The sequence below is a fragment of the Stigmatopora nigra genome, chromosome 12 (assembly GCF_051989575.1).
Source record: "Stigmatopora nigra isolate UIUO_SnigA chromosome 12, RoL_Snig_1.1, whole genome shotgun sequence".
Taxonomy (NCBI): Eukaryota; Metazoa; Chordata; class Actinopteri; order Syngnathiformes; family Syngnathidae; genus Stigmatopora; species Stigmatopora nigra.
Genome location: NC_135519.1, coordinates 10,577,648 through 10,603,218, shown reverse-complemented (window position 1 = coordinate 10,603,218; position 25,571 = coordinate 10,577,648). Strand labels below are relative to the sequence as shown.

At 37.8% G+C, this 25,571-nt stretch overlaps 1 protein-coding gene across 3 annotated transcripts in view; it reads left to right on the top strand.

The window, feature by feature from the left end:
• LOC144205168 (A-type potassium channel modulatory protein KCNIP2) overlaps positions 1 to 25,564 on the top strand; it is a 59,323-nt gene extending 33,759 nt beyond the window's left edge. The window contains exons 2-9 of one of the 3 annotated variants that reach the window (XM_077729343.1): positions 20,009 to 20,107; positions 21,680 to 21,804; positions 21,910 to 21,979; positions 22,076 to 22,146; positions 22,247 to 22,354; positions 22,906 to 23,010; positions 23,107 to 23,169; positions 23,245 to 25,564. In XM_077729343.1, coding sequence (XP_077585469.1) covers positions 20,009 to 20,107; positions 21,680 to 21,804; positions 21,910 to 21,979; positions 22,076 to 22,146; positions 22,247 to 22,354; positions 22,906 to 23,010; positions 23,107 to 23,169; positions 23,245 to 23,292 — 689 coding nt within the window. In that variant the 3' untranslated portion in view covers positions 23,293 to 25,564. Of the gene's footprint in view, positions 1 to 15,727; positions 15,898 to 20,008; positions 20,108 to 21,679; positions 21,805 to 21,909; positions 21,980 to 22,075; positions 22,147 to 22,246; positions 22,355 to 22,905; positions 23,011 to 23,106; positions 23,170 to 23,244 lie in introns of those variants that run through there. The other 2 variants (XM_077729344.1, XM_077729345.1) reach the window with 2 other exon arrangements.
• Positions 25,565 to 25,571: the final 7 nt, after the last annotated feature.

Sequence of the window (25,571 nt, the reverse complement as noted above, 5' to 3'; positions counted from 1 at the left end):
TTAAAGATGATTTTAACAGCGATAACTGTACCTTATTGTAATATATTTGTTCAAAAATTGTGTCAAACTGGCACACAGAGTCTCATCCATTTGTGCTATTAACAGTTCATCATCATCAGGTGTATTTTCACATCCTCCTCATTTTTGTGCTCCACTTCTGTGTTTTGGTCGCCGTTCTCCACATCAGTCACATCACAACTTTGGTCTTGGTCCCTCTGTCCCCGACTTGCTGTCTCCCCACTAATTCTGTCTGCTCGTCTGTTTGCAGGGTGTCACTCGTGATTCATTTCTATGTATCCCAGCATCTTGTCAGTGTGTGTTTTTGTTAAACACACACACATATAAATATATGGCTCCTCTGTGAGATCTCATCAGTTCCCCCCTGCGGTTTTCCAAATCTGATTCCTCTCAGGGCTATTTATAGCTACGGATACCTACTCCACACTGTGTAACACGTCATGGCCTCTGCTCCTGCCTCCCTTTGAGAGAGATCACCCACTATTTAAAACCACTTATCAACTGTGGATTTTTCTTCCTTACTTTCAACTACTTTCCCCCCTGGTTGAAACTCTCTCTTTTGTCATTTTTTAAATTAATAGGATCACCAGGAGTACAAAAAATCTAGACTATTTTCCCTATTTACAATTCTTAAAGTCCCAATATTACAGTTTTATGAACACTAATTAAAAGATAGAATCTTGTCAAAGAGTATTCAGAAAATCCATAACTATTGAATTTGCACCCCAAATATTTATGTAATTTGTGAATTAGTATTTTAACGGAAGGACTGGATCCGCCAGAGGGCATACGACTCAATGGAAAAAGATTATATGAAGGAATATTGTTGGAATATGAAATTGAAAGTCTGTCAGCCAGGGAAAGAAGTCTCGAAAAACATGAGATTTTATCGTTCAAGTTGAAGCACACTAACATGGCCCCCATGACTGTGAAAAGGGAGATTCTTGGACTCTATTACCATTGGATTTACTGAATAGTAAATATCTTCCTCTTCAAGTGTGGTTTTCAGTTAAATGCTTCGATCAAAACAACAAAATAGGCTACTTACTGGCTGTTCCACTTCCATGCGTTCAATTCTATCAGCTCTTGGTCGGCTGGAAAAAAAATAGAGGCTTGTATCCGTAGTGTTCAATTTCCTACACAACCTGTATGAACCTTTTTCCGAGGAAAAAAAACTATTACACTTCCTTGTGAAAAAAATAATGATTGAAAGGTTGGCCAGCACAGTCATAAAACAAAACGTAAAAGAAGGCAGTGCAGGAAGAGGCTGTCTGTCCATGAGAGAACTGACACTCAGAACTAAGTCACATTCAAGGCCCAATAAAGGCACATAGAAATATAATGTATAAGAAATTATGTTGAACATACTTTTTATTATAATCAACAAGTGCATTTTGAGAGCTGTTTCAAATATTTTGAAATCTGCTGTTACTAAATCATACCTTGTTGTTGTACTCTTTTCTTTCTAAAAATAATAGTGCTCGCTCTTTAATATTTCTGGTCATTAATGTATTCATTGGGTTGTATAGTTATCCTGTTTTAATGTCCATGAAAGCTGCTGTTTTATTCAATTGTGTTATGCATACTGTATACCAGAATGCCATTGCTAATTACAATACAACCGCAGTCATAAATATGCTGACTTCTTTTCAAAGACAGAATTTATGATATCAATGACTTCTTATGCAGCTGTTCCTTCTGATCTGACTTGTTCATGTACAGATAAGATCATTTGAATTTTTATCCTACACTGCGATATGATTGATGTTGTTCATTTTAAGTAGGCAGTGCCTTTTGTTGTGCTACCATCAATATGCAACAAACACAAATAACATTTGGGTTTGCGTGCACAATCTTGAATAATAATGATAAGCCAACATGGTATGTACCTCCACTGTAATGAGGTCTGTCATATTCCCAATTCCACTAAATCTGACAAACAGCACGTTATGTCTGTGTGAGATGAAACCGCAACACTTTTCTGCGTGTTGCACAAGAAACGTGTGTCACGTGTTTGCCAAATCAATACATTTGCTAGCACAATAGATGAGATGAATTGAAAAAGCATGCCCCTGTCGATTAGACCAACGTGTGGGTTTGAATGTGCATGTGTGTTATAAGGCAAGCACACTAATGTGACTGTATGAAGCATACTTTACAATAGCCATTTTTTTGCTGGATCCTTATAAAGCAACAAGTGATGCTTGCTGACATTTTGTCAAATTGATTGTCATAGCACAGACAAAAAAAATACATCAAATAATTGTAGCCCAAATGCTCAGTTTCTCTCTCTCTCTCGCTCTTTCTCTAACTGTCCATTTATCTATCTTTATCTCTCTCTGTCTGTCCATCTATCTCTCAACCTAAGGCTAACTGTCTTTGTCCTTCAGCTTGTCGCGAACATTTTTGGTTCCCAACAAAGAAGGTAGTGTGAGCAATTACTTCTATGTGCATGCAATGTATGCAAGAATAGGGAATTAGCTGACTTTGGAAAAGGTCAGCCAGTAATTCTATTTTTTATAAAAATATGAATATGTTTACCTGTTCATTAGTGGAATTTCTGGAAAGAAACTGGGAATGCATAGGTCAAACACAATGATGGTAGTCTCGTTCATATGTATGCATTCATTTCCCTCAAAGGAAACATTTATATATATGTATATATATATACATATATATAAATTGCCCGAGTAGTGGTTCATTTACCCCCTCACACAAAATTATTGGGTCCACATCTCAGGCAATAGCATAGATAGAGGCACAACAGAAATAGGACATGTCCAGATTTTGGTGGTTCGTCCCTGGTTATGGCTGTGGTAAGTAAAGTGGTGTTGAGTAGTAATTCCGTAGTGTGGTTAAGTGTGGGGGGCAATAGGCGGCGTGCCAAGACCTACTTTCCATTATTCCCACAGATAAGAACGTACCCATGAGAGAATGGTGCCACACATTTGGCACCATGTCAAAACTGTGATGCAAACCATTCCTTTAGTGGATGTATCAAGAACATTTCAATGTCACTATTGAAACTCTCACATCACAGCAACAAAAAGCTTTGATACTTTGAACTACCTGCACATGCATGCTGACCTCTAGTGGCTCTTGGTTGAGCTTACACATAATTTGAGGATGAGCCAGGGAGAAGAGGCGTGAGATATAGCTTTCTGCACTGTATACTTCCTCAAAAGTGTACACTCCTCCCTTCTGTGTTATTTTGTAATTCTCTTTCCTTTCTACATTACGCTGGCCCTGTCTTTCTTCTCCTCGGCCTCATTTACCATTCTCTTTTCTCTCTCCCTCCAATGCAGCACCTGCTGGCTGGCTCACACTCTAGAAGAAAAAAAAATACTTTCCCTGTCTGGTTCAGGGTATGAATAATACATTGTTTATTTCAAATCCTACATATGACACTGTCTCTAGCTGCCTTATTTGTCAGGGGGGTTCTGTCTTATCCACAGCCAATAGTGTATGTTGAATTCCAGTGTGTACGATTGTTGGACACCCGTCATTGTGCTTAATGATGTACACTCATTGGAACTGTGAAGGGGAGATATTTCATTTTGAGGATTCTCATAATAGTCACTCTACGTATTTTGTTCATTGTACAGAAATGATTGTTAATGGATTAACTGTCACGATTGAGTCAAAAATGATTGGCTGGATCCAGTCCAATTCAGGCTAAAATCTAACCTTATTTACCAAAAAAAGAGGAGAAAAGTTGGAATTTGGAGCAAATATAAGAATTTTGATTTAGACTTGGAATATCTGCCACTGGAGAATGAGTAAATGTTTTTTCCCCTCTTGTAACCCCTTTTGGGGTCCCCAATTGTCCCCATTATGACTTCTTCTTTAGTTTAGGTTTAGAATTCATATTACCAATAAGTCGCAACCAGAGGCATATCTCTAAAAGACTGAAACCACAATGACTATGAGTCTAGAATTACTTCATTTGTTACTCGTGTAATGGTAAATCCAGAATCAATTTTAGCCAAATCTAAATCTGTCACTTCAGGACCTCTGTTTGGTCTTGTATGCAAGCACAATAATCCAATTTATACGTATGCAATCCCAAAAGCGAGTCAAAATGTGCACATAATGGAAATTCCATATGGATTGTTTTGCGTTACATCCAACAAACAGTGAAAAACTATTTTCTCATTTTGTACACTGGATATCTTGTAGTATTCCTCTTTCTTTGATATATCTTTTTAAAAGTGACTGTCTTGGTCCCCGTATCGTCTCTAAAGTCTTCCATTACACATTCGTATTGATCGTCTGTGTGGTTGGGTTCTCAGCGTGACAGCAACGCTGAAGAGGAGGAGGAGGAGGAGGAGGACGTGTTTAGCCAGACATCTGGCTCATTGATTTGAAAGAAAGTCTGTATGTTCACGCGAGCCCCCCCCCATGACTCACCAGTATCAGGAGACATTAGGCTTGGTGACTAAGCCTTGACTATTATGCTGTGCATTTTGGCGCAGATACATCCCATTATTCATGTCATCTCTTTATCTTACCAAGCCCCCCCAAAAAGAAACAAATAATGATGAATGGAAGGATTTATAGAGCTGAAAGTGTGTTGTATTGTTTTCCATAGAAGATGTATAGGCATCGCCAAATATGCTTTTGTGCTGAAAACTAAAGAACTCTCTATTACAAACCTGAGATTAGATGTTAAGGCCTAAAATAAATCATGTTTTTAACAATGCCAGACTTGCTTTTAAAAAAAATTACATCAACTACAAAAGAGAGAGGTACTTTTTTATTGGTTCTAGACAAATGTTTGGGTATTTGTTATACCTAATATCAAGTGTAAAATTAAACAACTTCTTTTTTTAAACTACCTGTATTTTAAATACTACGGCTTCTTCTGTAAATTTCAATTTTACTGCAACACAACCAATGGTAGATGGCAAGATACACCATTTTCCAGATTACATATTTCTAGTTTGTGAGCAAATTCAGAGGTTTCTATGTTTCACAAAACTTAAGTAATGATTCTAAGAAAAGGGTAGGCTCAAAACCTCTTTTTATTGGAAAATAATTATTCATTTCATTTCCATTTGTTAGTTTATTCAGCATATAATCATATAACAATATTCTGTGGATCTTAAAAAAAATGCAATTGCTCAAAAATGCTTATAAACATGCTGTTGGCAAAATATGCTGGCAGTAAATGAACGTAAATTTTTAAACATCATTGATTAAAACAAATATAAAAATAGGAACAATACAATGATTTGTGTGAATGCTGCTTTCTCTTGACATTTTTAATTTTTTTAGAACATTCTAGCCCCATTTCAAGTAGGGTATAGTGAGAAAGCCTCATTATAGTCATGTGGAAAATGCGGGTGGACCCAAATGTCAAATGTGCAATCGCAAAGTGACAGGAAAACTAATCCTAAATTATATTGCTTCTCTCGCAAATAAACACTATGAGATTCTAGCTATTTCTCTTTTCTCTCATGGAACTAATGCATCCTGGCTGCATAGAAGCTAAGCTCCGATTGCATGCACCGTTGATGTAAACATTGACATATTGAACCGGGCACTCACAATAGACTTGGTGGGAGAAACAATACGGAACCTGAGCAGGACTCAGAAGAAGAAAAAAAAAATCTTTGCACACTCATCTTTGAAAAGTTGACATTTGGGAATGGGTGGGGGGGTCAAGAGGGGCAACCTGCCTGTTGAAGGACAGAGTAATGAGAACGACAGAATTGGGGCATGAAAGTAAAGGGGGTGTGGGGGGTTTATTAGCCGCCGGCAGTTTTTCGATCCCGCTGGAATTTTCACCTCGTTCCAGCTGCCGGTGCGTAAAAAAAATTCAACCTCTTTTCATTTCATTTCCCACCTCTTTCAACACTTGTTTCATTAAGTGTACAGAAATCCACTATATGCTATCAGGGTCAAGGATGGCAAGTCACTTTTAAAACACCACTTGTCAGTTAAAATCAAGGGGGAGGGGTATCTTGCGCTCTTCTTTTTATGGATGAGGTCAAAGATGTTTAACACTTGGAGGTGGGATTTACAATGTTATATTCTTATATTTTTCAAGCAAGGCCAGTCAATAGTATACAACAAATCCATTCGTTTTCTAGATTAAAATTTTAGATTTTTTTTCCAGTTTTTGTTGTCTGGGTTTGACTATTGTGTTTTATTAGTCCTTTGATTCCTCCCACATTTTCATAAGAAAATCTGTTTGCTTGGTTGAAGGCTAGATTGTCCATAGATAAGAGCCATACTAAAATATTCTGTTTAAGTCGGAACATTTGATTTTTAAAGAGACATTTTGCTTAAATTCATGTTGTTTTTTGGCTATTCTGGATCACAGTTTTTAATTTCAAGCCACTTGGATTTTGTATCACTTTGTCTTGATTTGGGCAGGCCACTTTCTAATGATTTTTATGATGGAAGGGTATTCTGGGTCAGCTCCTTTGATTATGTTTCACTTCCAGTTAATTTTGGGGCAATTCTGGGTCACTTTCTGTATATTTTGTGGCTATTTACCTTTAAAACACAATCAATAGTCACAAATAAGAATACAATAACAATTCCATATCCCAAAGTTTTATCAGCTTTCATTTCTGAGGAATGTTTAATTGTCTGTATATTGTTTGACTTTTTTTTCATTCATTTTCTCAACCGTATATCCTCACAAGGGTTGCAGGAGGTGCTGGAGCCTATCCCAGCTGACTTTGGGCACAAGTACCCTTATGAGGATAAGCAGAATGGACAGTGAACGAGAATGTGATATTTGACTCTCAGGGCAATCAGTGTTAGCATCCCTTCTTTACAGTTTGAATTCCTGAATACTAGCAAAGATCAAATATACAAAGTTGGTATGTCAATCTAAACAGAAAAAGGGAATAACTTTCAACGTTGTCCCCCTGACTACAACAGGTATACTGGTGTTTAGCCCTCCTCATTTTCTATTTATCTCCTCCTCATCCTCTCCTCTTCTCCTTATTCACCGCCTCTCGCTCAACCCCTCGACCCCCCCGCACATCACTGGCTTCCTGATGAGTGCTGCCAAGGAACTATCAGTGCAGCTCATTCCTCCATCCCCCCCATCAGTCTACAGGACTAAAAGGAAACTAACCTGTCGCTTGCTTCCATTTGGTTTGTTCACTTGTCATCTGGAGACACCATCCATGCAAAAACAAGAATTGGAAGTTGTTCGAAGGGAGCTAAAAGTAGTAAAGGTTGGCTCGTAGAACCCTGCGGGTGTTGTCGGGCAGGTGTTGGTGTTTCTGCCCAAAGTTGGCCCGGTGCGTTTTTGGAGAGTTGTGCGATGAGCCACGGCGCTCCGCCAAAATGTTGACTCTGGATGGCTTGGAGGTAATCGCTGTGCTGGTGGTCATGGCTCTCTTCATCAAAGTTCTGGAGCAGTTTGGAATGTTTGAGCCTGTGGGTGGAGAAGGTAAAATCATTTAACCTTTTCTATATGGTACGCCAGTTTTAAAGTTGATGTGCACAACAGTCGTGTCCCCCCCTGTCTTGTCTCTGTGGTCCCTGGGGTAGTTGCTGTTCTCATCTGAGGGTTTGAGTTACCGGTGCAACCGCAGGACGTGAGCCATCCTTTTTTCTCCATCCCCACCTATCTCCGCTGTAACGTGAGCCTTGTGCAAGGCCTCCCTCTGGCTCCGGGGTGCGTGCTCTTACCCTTGAATCGATACCACTATGAACAGAGTGGGCCAGAGTGCTGTTTCAAGGCGCTCTTGTCAGCCCATTTTCTTTTAGTGGGGCCTCTGACGGAGAAACGATAGCTCAAGTGGGATAACAAAAGGAGAAGGGCACCTGGATTGAGAAACCCATTTGTTACAGGAAATCAAAGACAATCCCTATTGAAATACTTTGGGAGTTGTTGTTGTCTTTCTTTGAAATTGTTTGTAGATTTCCATATATCTGGTAGAATATTAGTGATATTAGAGTTTATGGTGTTCTGGGTTCATCTCACAATTTTTCAGGTAACTAGTAGTTGGGTAACAGTATCCCTCTCTGGACCAATCATCTAGCATGGTGTACAATGCAGGTGCGGAATTTTGAATTCAAATGGGACGGATGGGAGAAATTGTCAAAGTGTGCCAACTGTGCTTGTTCCATTTTTCTTAACAGCACTTACAGCCTATTATACATTGAGCATTTTTGATGTATATCAGGAAAATGGCTTAATATGCATTAGGTTCCCAGTCAATACTCAAATTAATGATATTTCACTTGAATGTAAGAGATGACTTTATTAGACTGAGTTTAATTGTGAGCTCAATCCCAGAAACAACTCTCACAGACTAAAGTCAATATGCTGTGTTCTTGTGAAAAGTCATTTTAATTACTATATATTCTATTTTCTGTCACAGGTAGTTGTGTGATGTATTAGATGAATGTACTTTAGCTACTTCTGAGCATAAAACACGTATTCGGCATTCATCCTGAGCCACCATAACAATAAATCCGTGCCCATAAAAGAACCAGTGACGTTTCATTGCGACACAATCAGATTCAGTAAATCAGTTTTTCATTTTGAGAGTTATGTCATTTTTATTTTTACCATTGTGTGAGAGGGAACAAGACAGTGCGAGAAGTAGAGAGAGATTATAAAAAAGGGGAATGGAACAGGATGAGAGATAAGTGCAGGTAAATTGCTTGGCAGGGCAAATACACAAACACTCATGCATCAATCTTAGATTGTACTAATTGCCCTTCAAAAGCAAATGTATAAAAAAGAGCAAGTGTAAATTGCATTTTGATAGAAGTAGAAGAAAATCTGACTGATACACTTTATCCAGGGATTTTGAAGAAAGCCTTATTAATAAACGTAATCCACATTAGTAAATAAGATTGAATTGGGTGTCCTTGTTAAAGCTTTCTGCCATCTGACAGCTTGCCAGTCAGAAGATGGTGTAGCTCTGACAGGAGGGTCTGACAGGAAATTCAACACATAAAGCCTTTCAAACATTTATCACCTGAAGCCTGTATCCTTTCCATGCCTGTCATCATTTTTTTTTATGTCGGCACGTATGCCTATCAATATTTAAAGATATTTTAGACATTGTTGGACTATTTAACCACGCAATCAGTGTATTTATGACTTGGCTTGTGTGGGTTTTCTCCGGGTTTCCTCCCACATTCCAAAGACGTGCATGGTAGGCTGATTGGACACTCTAAATTGCCCCTAGGTATGGGTGTGAGTGTGAATGGTTGTCCGTCTGCTTGTCCCTGAAATTGGCTGGCCACAGATTCAGGGTGTCCCCCTCTGATGCACATGGTTAGCAGGGATAGGCTCCATCACCCCCTGCACCTCTTGTCAGGGTAAGCAGTTCGGTGAATAAATAATTGAATACGTTTGAACAATCATGCTGCCAAATGTGTTTGAGACATATTCTTAATAGCCTGTTTGCAGATTACTAGATGATTTTTATTAATAATTCCAATAGTATAGAAAACTTGATACACTGTTTTTTGATTCACGTTTGGCATGAATGAATATAAACCACTCTAATGTGGTATTTGAGGATGCCTAAAGATATACCAGTATGTTTCTATCTTAAACTTTCTAGTTATAAGTTTTAAATAAGTGTAACCCTAACAATATGTCTTTCACTGTAGTTTGCATGTGCATGTCGGTGTAAACCACTCGTTCGAAGGGACATTGTTAGATTTGGTTAACAGGGGAAGCTATTTGCATTCCAAACGCATAAAAAAAAAGGCTGTTACACCTCTCTGGCAATTGTCTGCATGGCAATGGTAACTTTGGAAATACACTAATGAATGCATACAGTTGATTGTAATAGATTTCCAAAAGAATTATAGCACTGTCTGAAAGCATTTTGTTATTATGCTTAAAGGGCAATGCAGTCAAAAGTTTCCATCTTCTGGAAGATTTAGTAGATTGAGTGGTTGTATTGAAACCATCCGCTTACAATGCACAAAGCTGACCTTCATGCAAAATTCACTAGGGTAGTAGGTGCTTCGTCATCAGAAATTACATTACTTTAGTTGCAGTTAACATTACCAATAACTGATGGGTTCCTTCCCAAGGTGTCTCCCACCTCTGGCATGGCTGGGATAGGCTCCAGCACCCCCATGACCCTAATGAGGAAAAAGCAGTTCAGAAAATGAATGAATGAATGAATTAATGAATAAATGTGACTGTGATTGACTGGCGCCTTCCCCCAAAATGACAAATAATAAATGTGGTGTATTTTATGTATTTATTACTTTCTAATGTTTATTTCCTTAAGATTTTTGCTTATTTTCCGAAATTTCTTTCTTTGTCCATCAATTTTTCCACTCTCTCAGTGCAGTACTGACAAGCCTGGCTGTGAGATTTACCCGCATAAAACATTCATGTTCTGGCAGTGGCTATTCTTCACAGTGTTTTACAGCAGAAACAATGGAAAGTTAAAGGTTGTTGTCATTAGGCTATCGATTTCACTTTCGCTGTAATCATCGCCCGTAGCTTGACCTTGTTGAATTTTTTTTCTCCCCTTCCCTATGGGCTGATAATAGAGTTGCTGCAAATAGTATTTGGTTGAAAAAGACCTTCACCTTGGTTGTTGTGCTTCTTGTTACAGGATTGAAATGTTTTCAGGAAAGTGGCTTGAAAGTAAGATATTTTGTACACCTGGCTTCTAGTATAGATACGATTACAATGTCTATGTCTTTGAAACAGATGGGAAAATGCCTACTTTTTGATTTGATTGATTTTGATTGTCTGCCTGTGCCATGACCGGCTATTCTAAAATTGAAATTTAATGTAATTAAGCCGTTGGGTGCATTATTGGTCAAAGCATAAAAGCTTAATAAGGATTCTTTCTCATTATCCTATTGAAAATAAGAATATTATCCTTCTTGTGTGTAAGTTTCGATCTTATAAACCTATACTAGCTTGAGATTTCTTATTAGAAATGTCATTCCCACCCACCCCACCATTGCTCTCATCTCCTGAATTGAATATAAAAGATGGTGATCATGTAAAGACAAAATAGCATGGCTTGAGGACAGTGTAGCTCATTATCTGTCTTACATTGCACTGCCCTCTCCAGGTGTGGGATTACATTGCTGCTTTATGGAGTAGAGGAGGAAAAACAAAATGTATTTCATTTAAAAGCCATTTTTTAGGAGATAAAGGGAAATGAAAGAAGACAGTACAAACATAAACATGACAGAAAAATAAGTGGAAAACTGAACAAAATCGATTAACTCAATGGACAATACTACATTTATATGCACTTCACTCGTGCAAACTGTTCAGAACTTTATACTGTGAAAGAATATACCCTGCCTTTTTAAAAGAACTAAAATGGCCCCAAGGATATTAAAAACCTTGGTCAGGATAATTGTACTGAATTCATAAATGCAAAATAGGGAATGTCCTTGGATTTATGGAACGGAATACTTTTGCTCAAATATTATAGTTTGAAAGATATTTAGGGTCATACTAAATACAGTGATTATGAATATTTCATAATGTTACTACAATACAGCAAAAACTGCATTCTTCTGGGCAGTGTTGATCACCCATGTTTGTTCATTGTCTTAAGGATTACTTACTGAAGACAAATGTAACTCTTTTTGAATTACAACTATATTGATTGCACTTAGTAGATCATCATAACATAATTTTGTCCCAAACATTTTCTTCATAAATGTTTTGTAAAGCTCCGTGACCCTGACAAGGATAATTTGTGTTATAAATGAATCATTCTTAAGCAGCAAAAAAAGAAAATTGTTCCAAAAAAAGTATCCATTAGAGTTTTGTTGGGCAAAAGATTTTCCCTCTTCACACTACTATATTAAAATATGCAAGCAAAACCTAATGATCTTAGCAAATGGCCCTTAACTAATTGGAAACACCAGACAATTTTTAGTATCATTCATCAATGACCCCCTCAGTGTCTCCTTTGTGCGCTCACACATGCACACAGCCATTTTTTTCTCTGTTGGACGTTTTAATCAGTTTTGAGGGGAATAATTGCTCAGGTAGATGTCTAAATATGGAGCTGTTTCAATTATGTGCTGTGTCTGGCTTCAGGCCAAATTATCCCTCAAAGAGACGAATCAAACCCGACGTATTAACCTAACATTGTAGCAGTGTATGCGTGCTTGCCGGTATGTGTGTTACAGCTGACAACAGATCAGAATGTCTCTTGGGGTGGCTTGCAGATGTGTTGCACTGTATCTAAAAACAGGTCAGTCTAAAGTAAGATCCTGCAATAAGAACTTCACATACCTTCCCAAAGTGCATCGAAGTTCAATTGTAAGGAAAAAAAAAATTATGCTACCCTCCAGCTTCATATCAATTTCCTATTTTAGGAATAGATTTTTTTTTTTTAGCATTACTGTGGTACCTTCAACCTTATCCGTAATCAATTCAAACTGCTCACTTAATTAGCCAGGCAGCATCTCTATCAGCAACACAAATGAAGTATTCCCAATGTATTTCATAATTCATTTTTAATGGTAATGGACACACCCACATAATATAAAATGTACTAACGATCTAATATAAGACTTTGAAACATACTTTTGGCATCACCCTTGGCCTTAAATCACGTTTGATGACATTTGACACTGAAAACGATATGGTTTTAGTCAATTGGCCTTTTATATGAAGATATATGAATCATATGTAGAGTACAAGAATTCAACGTTAGTTAACTTACAAGTCTTGGATCCTCAAATTGGTCCTTCAAGCACAGCTGTATTTTGATTTTTTGCAATATACTATATTGATCTTTTATTTCTGTCTCTGTAGATGAAAAATATTATCTAGCGTCATGTGAGAGAAAATGGCAGGCACACAACCAGCCTTAATGTGTCTCTTCTTTCAAAAAAGACTGAACTTTACAACTACAAAAGGTTTCTGCCCTGAATATGTCATTGGATTCCAGAAAGATATGCAGCCTTTTTAATTAAATGTGAGGTGTATGCAAAATATATGTCAAGTGATGCAGCTTCATCAATCAACTGCCCTTTACTCATGACAGTGCAAACAATCCAATCCCTGTTCATCATTATGTTGCACCTTACAAATCTTAATAGCTAACAATACTGTTCTTGAAACACAGTGATTGACAACTAGAGGCGATATAGCTTGACCCTATTTTATGGGTTCAGTGGAAAACCATATTTCTGTATCATTTTGGGTACCAATCCAGTCTGCTTGCAAGTTATGACTTGCAGTTTAATAATTCTCAAGGGGTCTCTTTTTCAGTGGGTGGCTCAGCAGCTTCAGGTCTCATTTCAAACCAGACACACTTAAATCCAACTGCTGACAAATCAGACCCTCCTTTAAACATTTTTTATTGTTTACTGCTTTACCAATGTGGCCCTACTTCATTTCTTCTTGCCCTGTTTTTAGAAACTGACTGCTATCATCAGCATGGTCTCTAAGACAAAATCATCCTTTTCAGGTTCTATTTTAGGCATAAACCTCCTTTTCTGTTGGTTAATCAAATAAAAATCAAGCCACAACCAAAGCTTATCCTGTTTAGGATCACAATGAATCTGAAGTCTAAAAAAAAACAAAAAACAAAAAGACAGTCACGATCATATTTGCCTGAATTGGGAATTTAGAATATGCACTTATCCTTTCAAATTTCACCTGTGGCAGGAAATAATGATAAGAAAGTCCCTAGTTGACCAATAAAAAAAATGTGTGAAAAAACAATAAAATAATATTACTACAGCATTTAATCTTGCCAATAAATCAGGGGTAAATCAAGGTGTCTTTTTATATTGAGAAAGGGTTGACGTTTTTCTGGATCACTCTGTTCTTGGAGCAGCACAGCAGGCAAATAATGTTGCTTGTATGTGCCAATGGAGTGTGATTCTACCTTGTGAAACAAAGTAGTTCTGATCAGGATACATCCTTGTTGCAGCTGACAATGTAAAATGGTGTTCTTTTTTAATGAAAGTATTTTGATTCCCTGAAGTTATTGCTGGTTATATTACGTACCGTACTTAGAGAAAGAGAAATAAAAAAAGTAGGCAGCTAAAAAGATCTACCTCACCAGTTGCATCCCTTTGATTGACTGATTCCCCTTACATTCCCTTTGTCTGCTTTGTGAACTGCCAGTGCTTCTTCTTTCAAGTTAGGAGCAAAAGCATGCCTCAGGTGGTAAAGTTTAAGTATTTCCAAATTCCATTCACATCGGATACTTTGATGTGTGGTATTGAGCCAAAAGCCAATTTTCTGGTCAATTTACAATTTAACCCTCACTATTTACAAATCCCCACCTAGTAGTGACTTAAAGAGCAAGGTCAAAGATTCAAGTGAATACAAAAAGCTTCCTTCTTGTTGGGCTAACCACCTCAGATGACACACAGAATATTACTTGGAAATACTTTTAAACTGTCTGCGACCGTATTATGTCTCAAATTTGATTTTATATCTTTTTTGTTAATCACAGTTTGGTATGAGAGGGGTTTTCCAATTTTTCGCTGGAATGTTTCAGACATTTAAAATAAAAGATAAAGGAAAAAACAACAAAAACAAAAACGGTAGTTTCAAGACATGATTAGCTAGTCAACAATTCGGGGGGCCTCTGCCTGGTGTCCATACTTGGCTAGGATAGGCTCCAGTACCGCCATGTGTGGATGATTGGTGCTGAAAATGAATGAATTTCTCAAACATGACATTGGCACAATAGTGTACGTTAAATTTTGATTCGATTGTGCTTTATTTGTCAATAGATTGATCCAGATAATTTAATTGTTACACACTTAGAAGCCACCTATTTTGGCACTGTTGTTAACTGATGACTTCCTGCACACACTTAAAATGCTTCAACAGCTTATCAATGTCCCATAATTTATCATCACGTATGTCAGTTTTTAAATTAGCTCTTAAAGCTGAGTAATTAAAAAGTGTCAGCCTGACAGATGCCACAGTAACATCCCCACTGTACAGTATTCCAAATACAAATCACCTTAGCCGTATTGCACCTTGAGGCTGTGTGTTTTCTTGTGCATGTGTGTCGATTTTACGCTCCGGGGACAGGCAACGGCCACATCTGTGACTTTGTCCGCTGTATTGACTTTGCCGACTGAAGCCTCATCGCTGATTCTCCTAATTTTGTCCGTCCTACCTCCCCAGACTCGCTCAGATTTATCATTTGTTTTTCCGATTTGGCCCCCTGTCCTCTTTGTTGCTGTTATTTTCTCCTCGAGTCTCTGCCCTTTCCGTCTCTTCTCAATTCATTATTCTCATCCTTTTCAACCCCCCCCCCCTAAAGTAGTGTGTGTACTACCCCTCCTCAGAGCGTTACTCACCTCCATCCTTTCCCGACTCAATGCCATCACTGGCCCAATTAAGCAAGGGGAGGGACGCAAAGGGAGGAGAGCCAGGGAGTTGAGGCAAGGAGGGGAGTAAAAGACACACAAAAGAGTGGAGACAGTTTGAGAGCCGTAATCTGGGAAGAACAAATACCTGCCAGCATCATCATGCCAGGACACGCGCAATGAATTGTCCAAACTTCACCTGGCACTTAAACAACCTTTGACAGCCTCTGAAGGTAGCAACGGCGGGGGGCGGAACGGCGAGTAGACAGCCCCTGCTCCTTCTCGCTTACCATTCCTGATGAGGGAACGCTAGGAATAACAATCTAGCTCTTCTGAAGAGAAAGCAGCGGGCTCAGGATGGTGGAATACCGGCATATCGAGGGGGACTGAAGCTAAGAGTTGAGGAGGGGGGGAGGGTGTTGGACGTGTAAGATTTTTGCCTGTCAGAAATAGAGGGAGAAGGAAGGAGGATGATGCATCTGTTCTTTCGAGACAAGTGGGAGGTGGAGGGGCTACAGACGGTGGGCATCCTTCTGGTCGTGTGCAGCTCTCTCAAACTGATGCATTTTTTGGGGCTTATCGACCTTACCACGCCAGGTAAGATGAATGGTAAGCGAGGGAGGAAGGGGCGCACGCCCACGAGTTACAACTGTGACAAATGATTCTTGTAACCAAGTTTGACAGGGAACAAGTAAATATGCACTTTTCATAGCTTTAGGGTACTTCATTCTATGCTGTTTTTCATTAGGGTAACTCCAAACACCTTTCATTTCATTGCCACTACATTTTACCCCATAACAAATATATTAATCACAGTATAACCAATTAGATAGTATCTCAAAGTATGTCCATGTTATACGCTGTTTCTCTATTAGTGGATACATTTTTGGGGCGTCTGCCCAAAACTGCATCCGTGCTGTGGAAGTATACGGAATGCACACAGACCATGTTTAATGATGAAATGGATTTAACATTTCTTTTACATGGGTCATGTGTAGTACAATATATGGAGAGGGGGGAAAAAGTATTGCTTTCTTGCTTGGTGAACTGGGAAATGAAGAAATCCCTTCTCCATACTGTTCTCACCAAGTTGAAAAAGGTAAAATCCCCCTAAGTGAAAAATGATTAGGAACAAAGGGGAAGTAAAGGTTATATGGCAGATCCTTAATGATTTATCTATGTGCTTAAATACTTTTAGTATACCATAAAAGGGAAGTTAAAGCTTCCGAAGGGCAGAAGTACTAAAAGATATAGAAGGACATTTCACATAATTTATGAGGTGGCTAGGAAAAAAATCATCTTTTCACTTCTAGATTCAATTTCTGCAGTTGTCATTCCTTTAAAGTCACAGGTGAGTTTGAGATAATCTTGAGTGTGAGGCAAGGTCCTAGGCCTACTGCTCATGGTTGGCTAGTATAGGCTCCAATTTCGAGCTTGCCTGAATTTTAGAACCTGTTGCTCTATAACATTGGTCATTCTGTAACTGTCCATGTGAATTAAATTCCACCAGGTTTTCCAATTCACAACTAGCCACTTCTATGGCTTATTAGAATTGGCATTTCAAAATATATTATACATTGTGTTTTCAAAGGCTACTTCCTAAATGATATTGTTATATCAAATGTGTGTAAATGTTGAATATATGAATGATTGAATCAGTCAATACCTCTGGAAAGGCTAGTTTTCATGACTAAATCAATCATCAATGTGTTTAGAATTTTCACTTATTTAAAGAAAAACTTATTCAGTAGGCCAATATGTTTTTTTTTTTCTTGAAAAATACTGCTATATTCTTCATGATTAAATAAAATATAGTAAATAGTTGGTATGCGTGAAAGGGTCCATTTCCCAGTGTCATTTCCAGTTCACTTTTGCGCAAAGGGCATTTGAATGCAACCTATACCCACTGTTGATGTTTTATTGTGTAGTGTTTTTCCCATTTTGGATTGCCTCTGCAGGCAGTGTTGGTTTGGTTCCCATTTAGTGATGTGAATGGTTGTTCTTCTCCAAATGTGCTTTGTGACTTACTGGCAACTGTTCTTGTTCGACCAGTGGGATGGGGTAGATACAGCTCTCACATTACCATGAACATAAAAGAGTAAAATAGAAAAAACGTGTAGTTACTATTAAGGTTTTTTTTCTTTAATCAGGATTGGAGTAGTACTTAATTGTATGACTTTCATCACCAAGTTGAAGGCTGTTTTAGGAAGAGATACAGTCAATGTTTGCTCCCACTCATCCAGTCTTAATCTTCAGCAGAGTGCTGTATCAACATACTCCAACCATTCTATTTGCCTTCAGAAACTCCTCAAACCTATGGGCTGTATGAATTAAGAGGCTCCTTAAAAATAAATATTGAAGACACGTGTTTGTCTTGGAGATATAATTAGAACAGATTATTTTGTTTCCTAGAGTGAATTTCTGAAGGTCTGTCTCCATTTGGAAACTGTTAGGATGATTGCATAATTATAATAGGGAATAAGTAGTGTGATGAATTCACATAAAATGTTCATTTATATTCATATGTACATTTGCAAATTTACACCTTTTTAAGGAGACGTACAATGTCAATAATCAATTTAAAAAATAGTTTCCCTGTACTTGAAAAATGATTTTATTTAATGTCAATGTATTTTGTTGCCTTAATCTATTGACTATTTATTTTGATTTCCATTCTAAATGGCAGGGATAATGAAAATCATTACCAGAAACTGAAGCCATATTTAAGTATGGTGCTTTGGGTGTAAAAATCCATGAATGGAACATCTTAAAACTTCCAGTATTATTATCACTTGAAAGGATGAAACAGTTGTGAAAGAGAAATGCCACACACATACGTGTCCTGAAGGAATCATGTGTTTGGATGCATGTTTATTAAAATCAGGTTAACCCCTCCGAGAGTCATCTCCATCCTAGAAACACTCTGACATGAACATATATCAACATGTAACGTATTCATGATTCATGGAGGTCGGAGGGAAAAAGACTGTTTTTCAACAAATAATCATGCTTTAATAATATTTGAAAGTCATGTCTTAACAAGTGTGCCTTGAGGCTTTTATTTATTAATTTTTTATACACATTATTTACTTCAATCCTCAAGCTGTGTGCAAATAGAAAGCTGTAATGATGTATATTATCCAAGTCAATGGCATGAGCAATGACAACGGCAACTTGTTTTCTTATCTTAGCTGTATACACACACATACACACACATCCTGAAGGAATCATGTGTTTGGATGCATGTTTATTAAAATCAGGTTAACCCCTTTGAGAGGCCTCTCCTCCTAGAAACATGTAACGTATTCATGATTCCTCGAGGTCGGGGGGGTTGGAATGTTAACGGTTTATTAGCAAATGATCATGCTTTAATTATATTTGAAAGTCTTATCTTAACAAGTGTGCCTTGAGGCAAAAACACTTTTAATTATTAATGTTTTTTTTATTTTACACATTAATTGCTTCAATTCTCAAGTTGTGTGCAAATAAAAAGCTGTAATGATGTATATGATCCAACTCAATGGCATGAGAAACATAATAGCATTGGACTTCCATAATGAATGAAAAATGCTGCTACTCTGTGTAATTTAGACTCCCATCATGCTCTGTAGAATGTATGATTTTGAATCAAGATGGCTCAGTCAGAGTTTGTTTTTGTTTTCGATGAACAGATGGAGCATGTTCTCTTGAGAATGTTCTACCGTTATGTACAGAAACGCAATTGGTGGAGAACAGACATGAATCTATATAAATCACAATATATTATTTACATATCCTATATTATTATTAATATTTCATTTGATTTATGAAAATCGGTTTTGAAAAGCATACAAAGTCAAAAATAAAAGGTCAATGTTAGCAAGTAATACCTTTTCAACAGAGCACTTATTTTCTTATTGGCTGTGCAACCAGCAAAATTGCAAGAGTTTAATTGATAATTGCAAAATGTTATTGGTGTTGAGAAAGATAGTACATGTGCTTTCCACGTGGCTCCCAACCAGTTGAAAGTGTTTTCCCTGCCAGGCTAATAGTTGGCCGGAATAGGAAAGAAGAAGGAATGAATGACTTGAAACTATGTCAAAATGTGATCCTCTGAAAATGATGTGTTTGGGCCCAATTTCGGGGCATATGATTGCATCTGTGACATCTCTAGTTATAAGTGTATTCACCTTAATACAAAGGCATTTTGGAGAAAAAAAACATGATGAGGCGATTAAACATTGCTGTGTTTCCACAGAAACTAAGTTCCTCTGAGAGCAATCATACTGTTGATCTGATGAGACATTCCAGGTAGTGATTATTTAGGGTCTAAATTTTAGACCACTGTGGTGCCAAGGCGGTTACTGCGGAAGCTAATGAACAAGCATAAATGCAGTTTTTTTGATCCATGATTACGACAGATATTTGAAGCCTGTTTCCTCATTGTATTTGCACAAAAATGATAGTGTTGACTTGGAATTGGTGAGTAGGGCAAATTAAATGTCAGTCTGGAGATAAATCATATTCATATAAAGCAGTCTGAAATTGGTTTCTAAGATTTAACATGGATTCTCATTACTGGGTCTGGTCAGCAGGCAATCATAGAGCATGTCAGTGTGTTTTCATTGGTCTCTAGCATGACGTATGTACTCAGGAGTATGCGTGTTATTCTGCATGTGCTGTATGTAAGTGGTGTTTCTAACCTCTGTGCTATGGTTGGTGATTACAGGAAATCCTTCCAACACCCAAAGCAAAAAAAGCATAAAGCAGCGTTTCCTCAAGCTGCTGCCATGCTGCACGCCCTCGGCCGCCCCCTCAATCAGTCAAAGCAAGTCCTCCTTCGCTCTATACATGAAGTAAACCTCGTGTGGCCTGCCTCTTTGGAGGATTAACACCATATTGCTGCTGGCACGTTCTGGCTGCAATAGCTCAAACAAAACATTTTTACCAGTATATTGGATGTGTGAATCGTCGCTTGATATGTAGCACAGAGAATATAATTTACACGTGTTTTGTTTAAACATCCACTTCGTAGCTTTTGGGACAAATGGAAAAATCTCAATGGAGAGAAAGCGGTGTTCTATATACAATTATACAATATATACAATTAGGGCATACATCAGGTTTTATTTCATAAATGCAATGAGGGAAATAGCCATTAGGTACCATTTGTAGTACTGTGTAGTAGCAAGGGAACATATCCTGGTACTCCTTTGGGTTTGAATCCCAAAACCATTTGTGCACACGTGTTAATTATTATTTTTTATTCATTTTTTAAACATCTCTTTAAGCTGTTGTTCCTTTTCAGTTTGTATTCAATGCAGGCATAAAAGAGAAACATCTCATTTTGATGCCTAATTTATTTTGTATTTTAATATTTAATGTTACTTCATGTCTCGATCTGTGAATAATATGCTCTAAAATACATGTATAATTAGTTATTTTTAAAAGATAATTATATAGCCACAAAAATGTCTTGGGGCGGTATATTGACTCAACACTAGATGAGAGAGGCTTGTGTAACACAAAATTAGTGTATTAGTCAAACTGGAGTTGGAAATAAAATAAAAATTGACTTTAAAAAGGAAATCCTGGGAAGAAAATGTGCAGTTGGAGTCAAATAACCTCGGCAGGCTTCCTGGAAATCAAATATGGAGAAACACAATAAGGTGTCTCCATATAACGAGATTCATTTTAATACTGAAGCAGGCCTTAGGTCGCAAATCTTAAATTTAATGTGTGTCAGAGGGTGCTGATTTGTTATACAAGGATATTGAATTTGTGTGAGTATTCTTCACCGTGAATTAGGTAATGACAATAAAATGCCATAAAATGATGTGTGAGGGTCTTCCTGACAGGGGCCTTCATTTCTCGGTATCCTTGAAGCTATTGGGAACATGACATATGAAGGTAGAGGACACTATATTTGAGAAAAAAGATGTTTTTGTGCTCATTATTTTTTAATGTAGTCATTCCAGTTATACATAAAGTGTCTTTAAAGCAACAATAAGGCATCCAAATGAAATTACTTACTTATTTAGAATGTGGTGCATCCTTGGGAACAATCATATTGGCTCATATATCAACAGTGTGTGAAATATTTTCTCTGGCCAAGGAAAAAGTAGTCTTGTGGCACAACTTAACCCCATTGCAGGGTAAATTATGCCAATATGAAGTGCACAAACTTTCCAGTACCCCGGGCTATGTTGTAGAAATTACTGCCAACCTCACCAGTTTTGGAAATATATTTTAAAGCTTTTCAGGGCTAACATCATCTTAAATGCCATAGTGTACCTTAATAAGCCACTAAAGCATATGTTTAAAACTTGTTGTGTGCTCAAGCCTGCAATGATGGTAACAGGAACGTGTATGTGTGTGTGTGTGTGTGTGTCCCATGCAGACAGTGTAGAAGATGACTTTGAGCTCTCCACCGTGTGCCATCGGCCGGAAAGCATGGACAAACTGCAGGAGCAGACAAAATTCTCAAAGAAGGAGCTACAGGTTCTCTATAGGGGCTTCAAAAATGTAAGAGTACTTAGAGAGAAGACAGATAATACATACATATGGTTGTTTTTATTATCATTATTGATTGTTCCATCTTGTTTTTGTTGTTTTTTGTTTGTTTGCTAGGAATGTCCAAGTGGTGTGGTGAATGAGGAGAACTTTAAGAACATCTACTCCCAGTTTTTTCCTCAGGGAGGTGAGGCGTGGCATAGTGTAAATGATCTGGTGATCCATCAACATTTTTGATGTTGGAGGGCTTTGCACATGAAGAATGTGTGGTGCGTTTTTGCAGATTCAAGTACGTATGCACATTTCCTCTTTGAAGCCTTCGACACTGACAAGAATGGCTCAGTTAGTTTTGAGGTGATCTTAGTATTGTTTTTCTATTAGGAGCCTGTTAGCATATACTGTTAAGTGTGTTTTTTGTTTGTTATCAATACTAAGACATTTCCTCCTGTTTTAGGACTTTGTGTATGGGCTGTCTATCATCTTGAGAGGGACCATTAACGACCGATTAAACTGGGCGTTTAATCTCTACGACCTGAACAAGGATGGATGCATCACCAAAGATGTCAGTTTAACGCCCCCTCTCTTTTTTAATTATTCAATTCCACTTATTGTCATTAATATCACATCTGCACTATGCAAATTACTCTGCTACAATACTGAATTGATTTGCATTTTGCAGAGCTTTTTTGGAACTGAATCAGTTTACTTCAATGATTAATCATGGCATTTATTGATTTATAAGAGTGAAATGTACACTTTATTTTGTTCTCTAAGATGTGTACATATATACATGTATACATACACACGTAGTGGGAACTTACTGCCATCTATTGATCAATCCTCTTCATTCATTTATTCATTTTCTGAAGTGGTTATTCTCCCTGAGGGTGCTGGAGCCTTAAGTTTTTTATTATATATATATTTATTTTTATTTAATTTGCGATCATGCCTTAGTTTTTTTTAAATGTTCATTCTTTTATTTTATTGTGAAAAGAAGAAATAGAGAATGAAGAACAGTCAAACACCTCCTTGTATCTTCTGTAGAACTTAGATAGTCGCATATCTTTGTCAGCACTGTAATAATTCATTTGTTTATAATACTCTGCCTTGCAGGAGATGCTGGACATCATGAGATCCATTTACGACATGATGGGGAAGTACACATATCCCACTATGCAGGACGATGCTCCCAGAGATCACGTAGAGAGCTTCTTCCAGGTTAACAAAATAACAAATGAGATTCATTATAAATCCACATTAGCAATTTTGAGGTGATTAAGACCGGCTGGCTGCTGTGAATGTCTTTTCTTTCAGAAAATGGACAGAAATAAAGACGGAGTGGTTACTATAGAGGAATTTATTGAGTCATGTAAAAAGGTAAAGCACAGAATAATAAATAACAATAAGTTGGTAAATGGGAATCTTCACTCCAAAAATGTTTTGTCTCCTTAGGATGAGAATATCATGCAGTCCATGCAGCTTTTTGACAATGTCATCTAAAGACCAAGAAGGGTGGTGGTCCCAGGGTTGCGGGGAAAACGAATCAGGGTTAAGAGTGCGTGCCTGTGTGTGTACCTGTGTGAAGATCCTCTGGATGGGAAGCAACAGTCCACGGGGAAGCATTGGTGCAAATCCTTTCCCTATCCAGCTGTGTGGAGGAACACAAGTTAGAAAGGCAAGCAGCGGCTCACACACGCTACTGAAACTCAATACCGCACCCCTCTACCCGCCAACCTCGTCTTCTCCCACTTCTTGTCTTGGTGGAATGATGGCATTCAATGTGAGGATGCTTTTCTCTGAAAATCTCATCACCTTGATGCTGATCCTGACTTGTTGCATGAAGAGCCGCTGTGAAACAGAACTAAACCTGATGCACAAACAACTTCTCACAGATGGAAAGGCCCGACCTCAAAACAGAACTGATTTTAATATCGCATGATGATGTCATTATATCCGGCGATGACGTATTTCCCAAAGTCTGCTTGTCCGTCTGCTGTTCACTTGGTCATCCACAGGTGCCTCATCCCTGCAAAGTGCATGTGCAACATGACTGACAGTGTCCTTCCTCTCCATCTTGCCTATAGGGAGGATTCAACTGGGAACAACACCCTTCTTCATGAGTGGAACTCTGCTAGAACGAGTACTGGCCTTCTAGACTTTTTCTGTCTCAACTCTAGGTGTCTGCTTACCCACCCAGTGGTTTTAGCCTTTAATGAAACATTTGTGGGGATGTAATAGACTCCAGACTGTGTTTGTGAACTTGTGATCAGATGAGTCACGTGACTATAGCAGGGTCTTTTTAATAATACATTTCCAGGTTTTCAGTGTGTGAGGCAGAAATGGGTACAACCGGAGATTCAACTGCCTGAGGTGAAAAAAAAAAAAGAATACACAGTGGAACCTACAAAGTCAAATGCCACAACAAAGCAGGTTGAAATTCTAGCTATTTTTTAAAGAATGAATAGCCACGCCTCTAAAGTCAACAAAAAAAAAAAAACATTGGACATGTCAGCTAAACTGTTTTTATTTTTATTTAACAATTGACATACGATACACACCAGTCCTTTAATGTAGCAATATGGATTTCAAATGTCACTACATAATATCACTGCATTTGTTTTCATCCCTATATGTCTGTGTCCACAGAGTGCCCTTTTTGTTTCACATTGTACGTGGATGACAGATAAGAATGTTCATTCATTCATTCATTCATCTTCCATAGCACCCATCCTCAAAAGGGTTTGCGGGGGTGCTGGAGCCTAAACCAGCGGTTTTTGGGCGAAAGGCAGACTACACCCTAGACTGGTCACCAGTCAGTCATAAGGTACACAGACAGACAAATGACCATCCGCACTCCCAATCATACCACCACGAGCAGGAATTGAACCCACGCCTGTTCACAGCAAAGTCAGGCAAGTGAACCTCTACAACACGAGATGGTTAAAGTGTAAGGGATATTCTTGTTTAATCATTTGATAAACTGTGCTTCATGATGCGTTAATCCTGCAACATTTTAATTTCATTCACAGGATGAAGAAAGTATTTTACTTTTCACTTTGCAAACTAGTGTTTTTTTTTTTTTAAGGAGGTTCCACTGAATGTCTTAATCCTGTTTTAGTTTTGGAAAGATCAAATTCACTGCCTCACACTTTGAAAACATCCCAAATTAAGCCACATTGTGAATTTCAAGGGAGGGGATGTGGGAAGACAAAATATGTGTTTAGTAAGGAAGAAAACAACTCGTTTTTTTTTTAAAGTTTTTATTTTCAAACCAACAAACCCTGTCCATTTTGCCCATATTTTTTGGAACACCAAAGAAAAAATTCATGACATCAGTCCAGGGTGAAAGAACTAATGTTAAGTGAAGAAAACTAATCAAAGGGGGAAAACAATTTAACTGGTAACTTCTTTTTATTATTTTACCACCTGCTTATTAGCAAGTCCAACAACATACATTACATCTAAGTGCATGGAAGAAAATAGACAGCAATAACTTTTCTGTGGGAGAGAATGATGGTGGCTTCCATTTTTGCCCATCAAAAATCTTAATTTTCCCACTTTTTTCCCCACCAGTGGTTTGAATGATTGGCCCTTATCATCTATCAATGCTCACAAGTCAAACTTGTCCATTCTCCGCATGTAATGTAGTATGGTGTCTAGAATAATGAAATCTACTAACCTGTTGTATCCACTTTCATTAACGAGCCTTTAAATAGTTATTCTAAATATGTATATTTTGTACAGACAATAAAATTCACAGTTACTATGCAAACTGGATT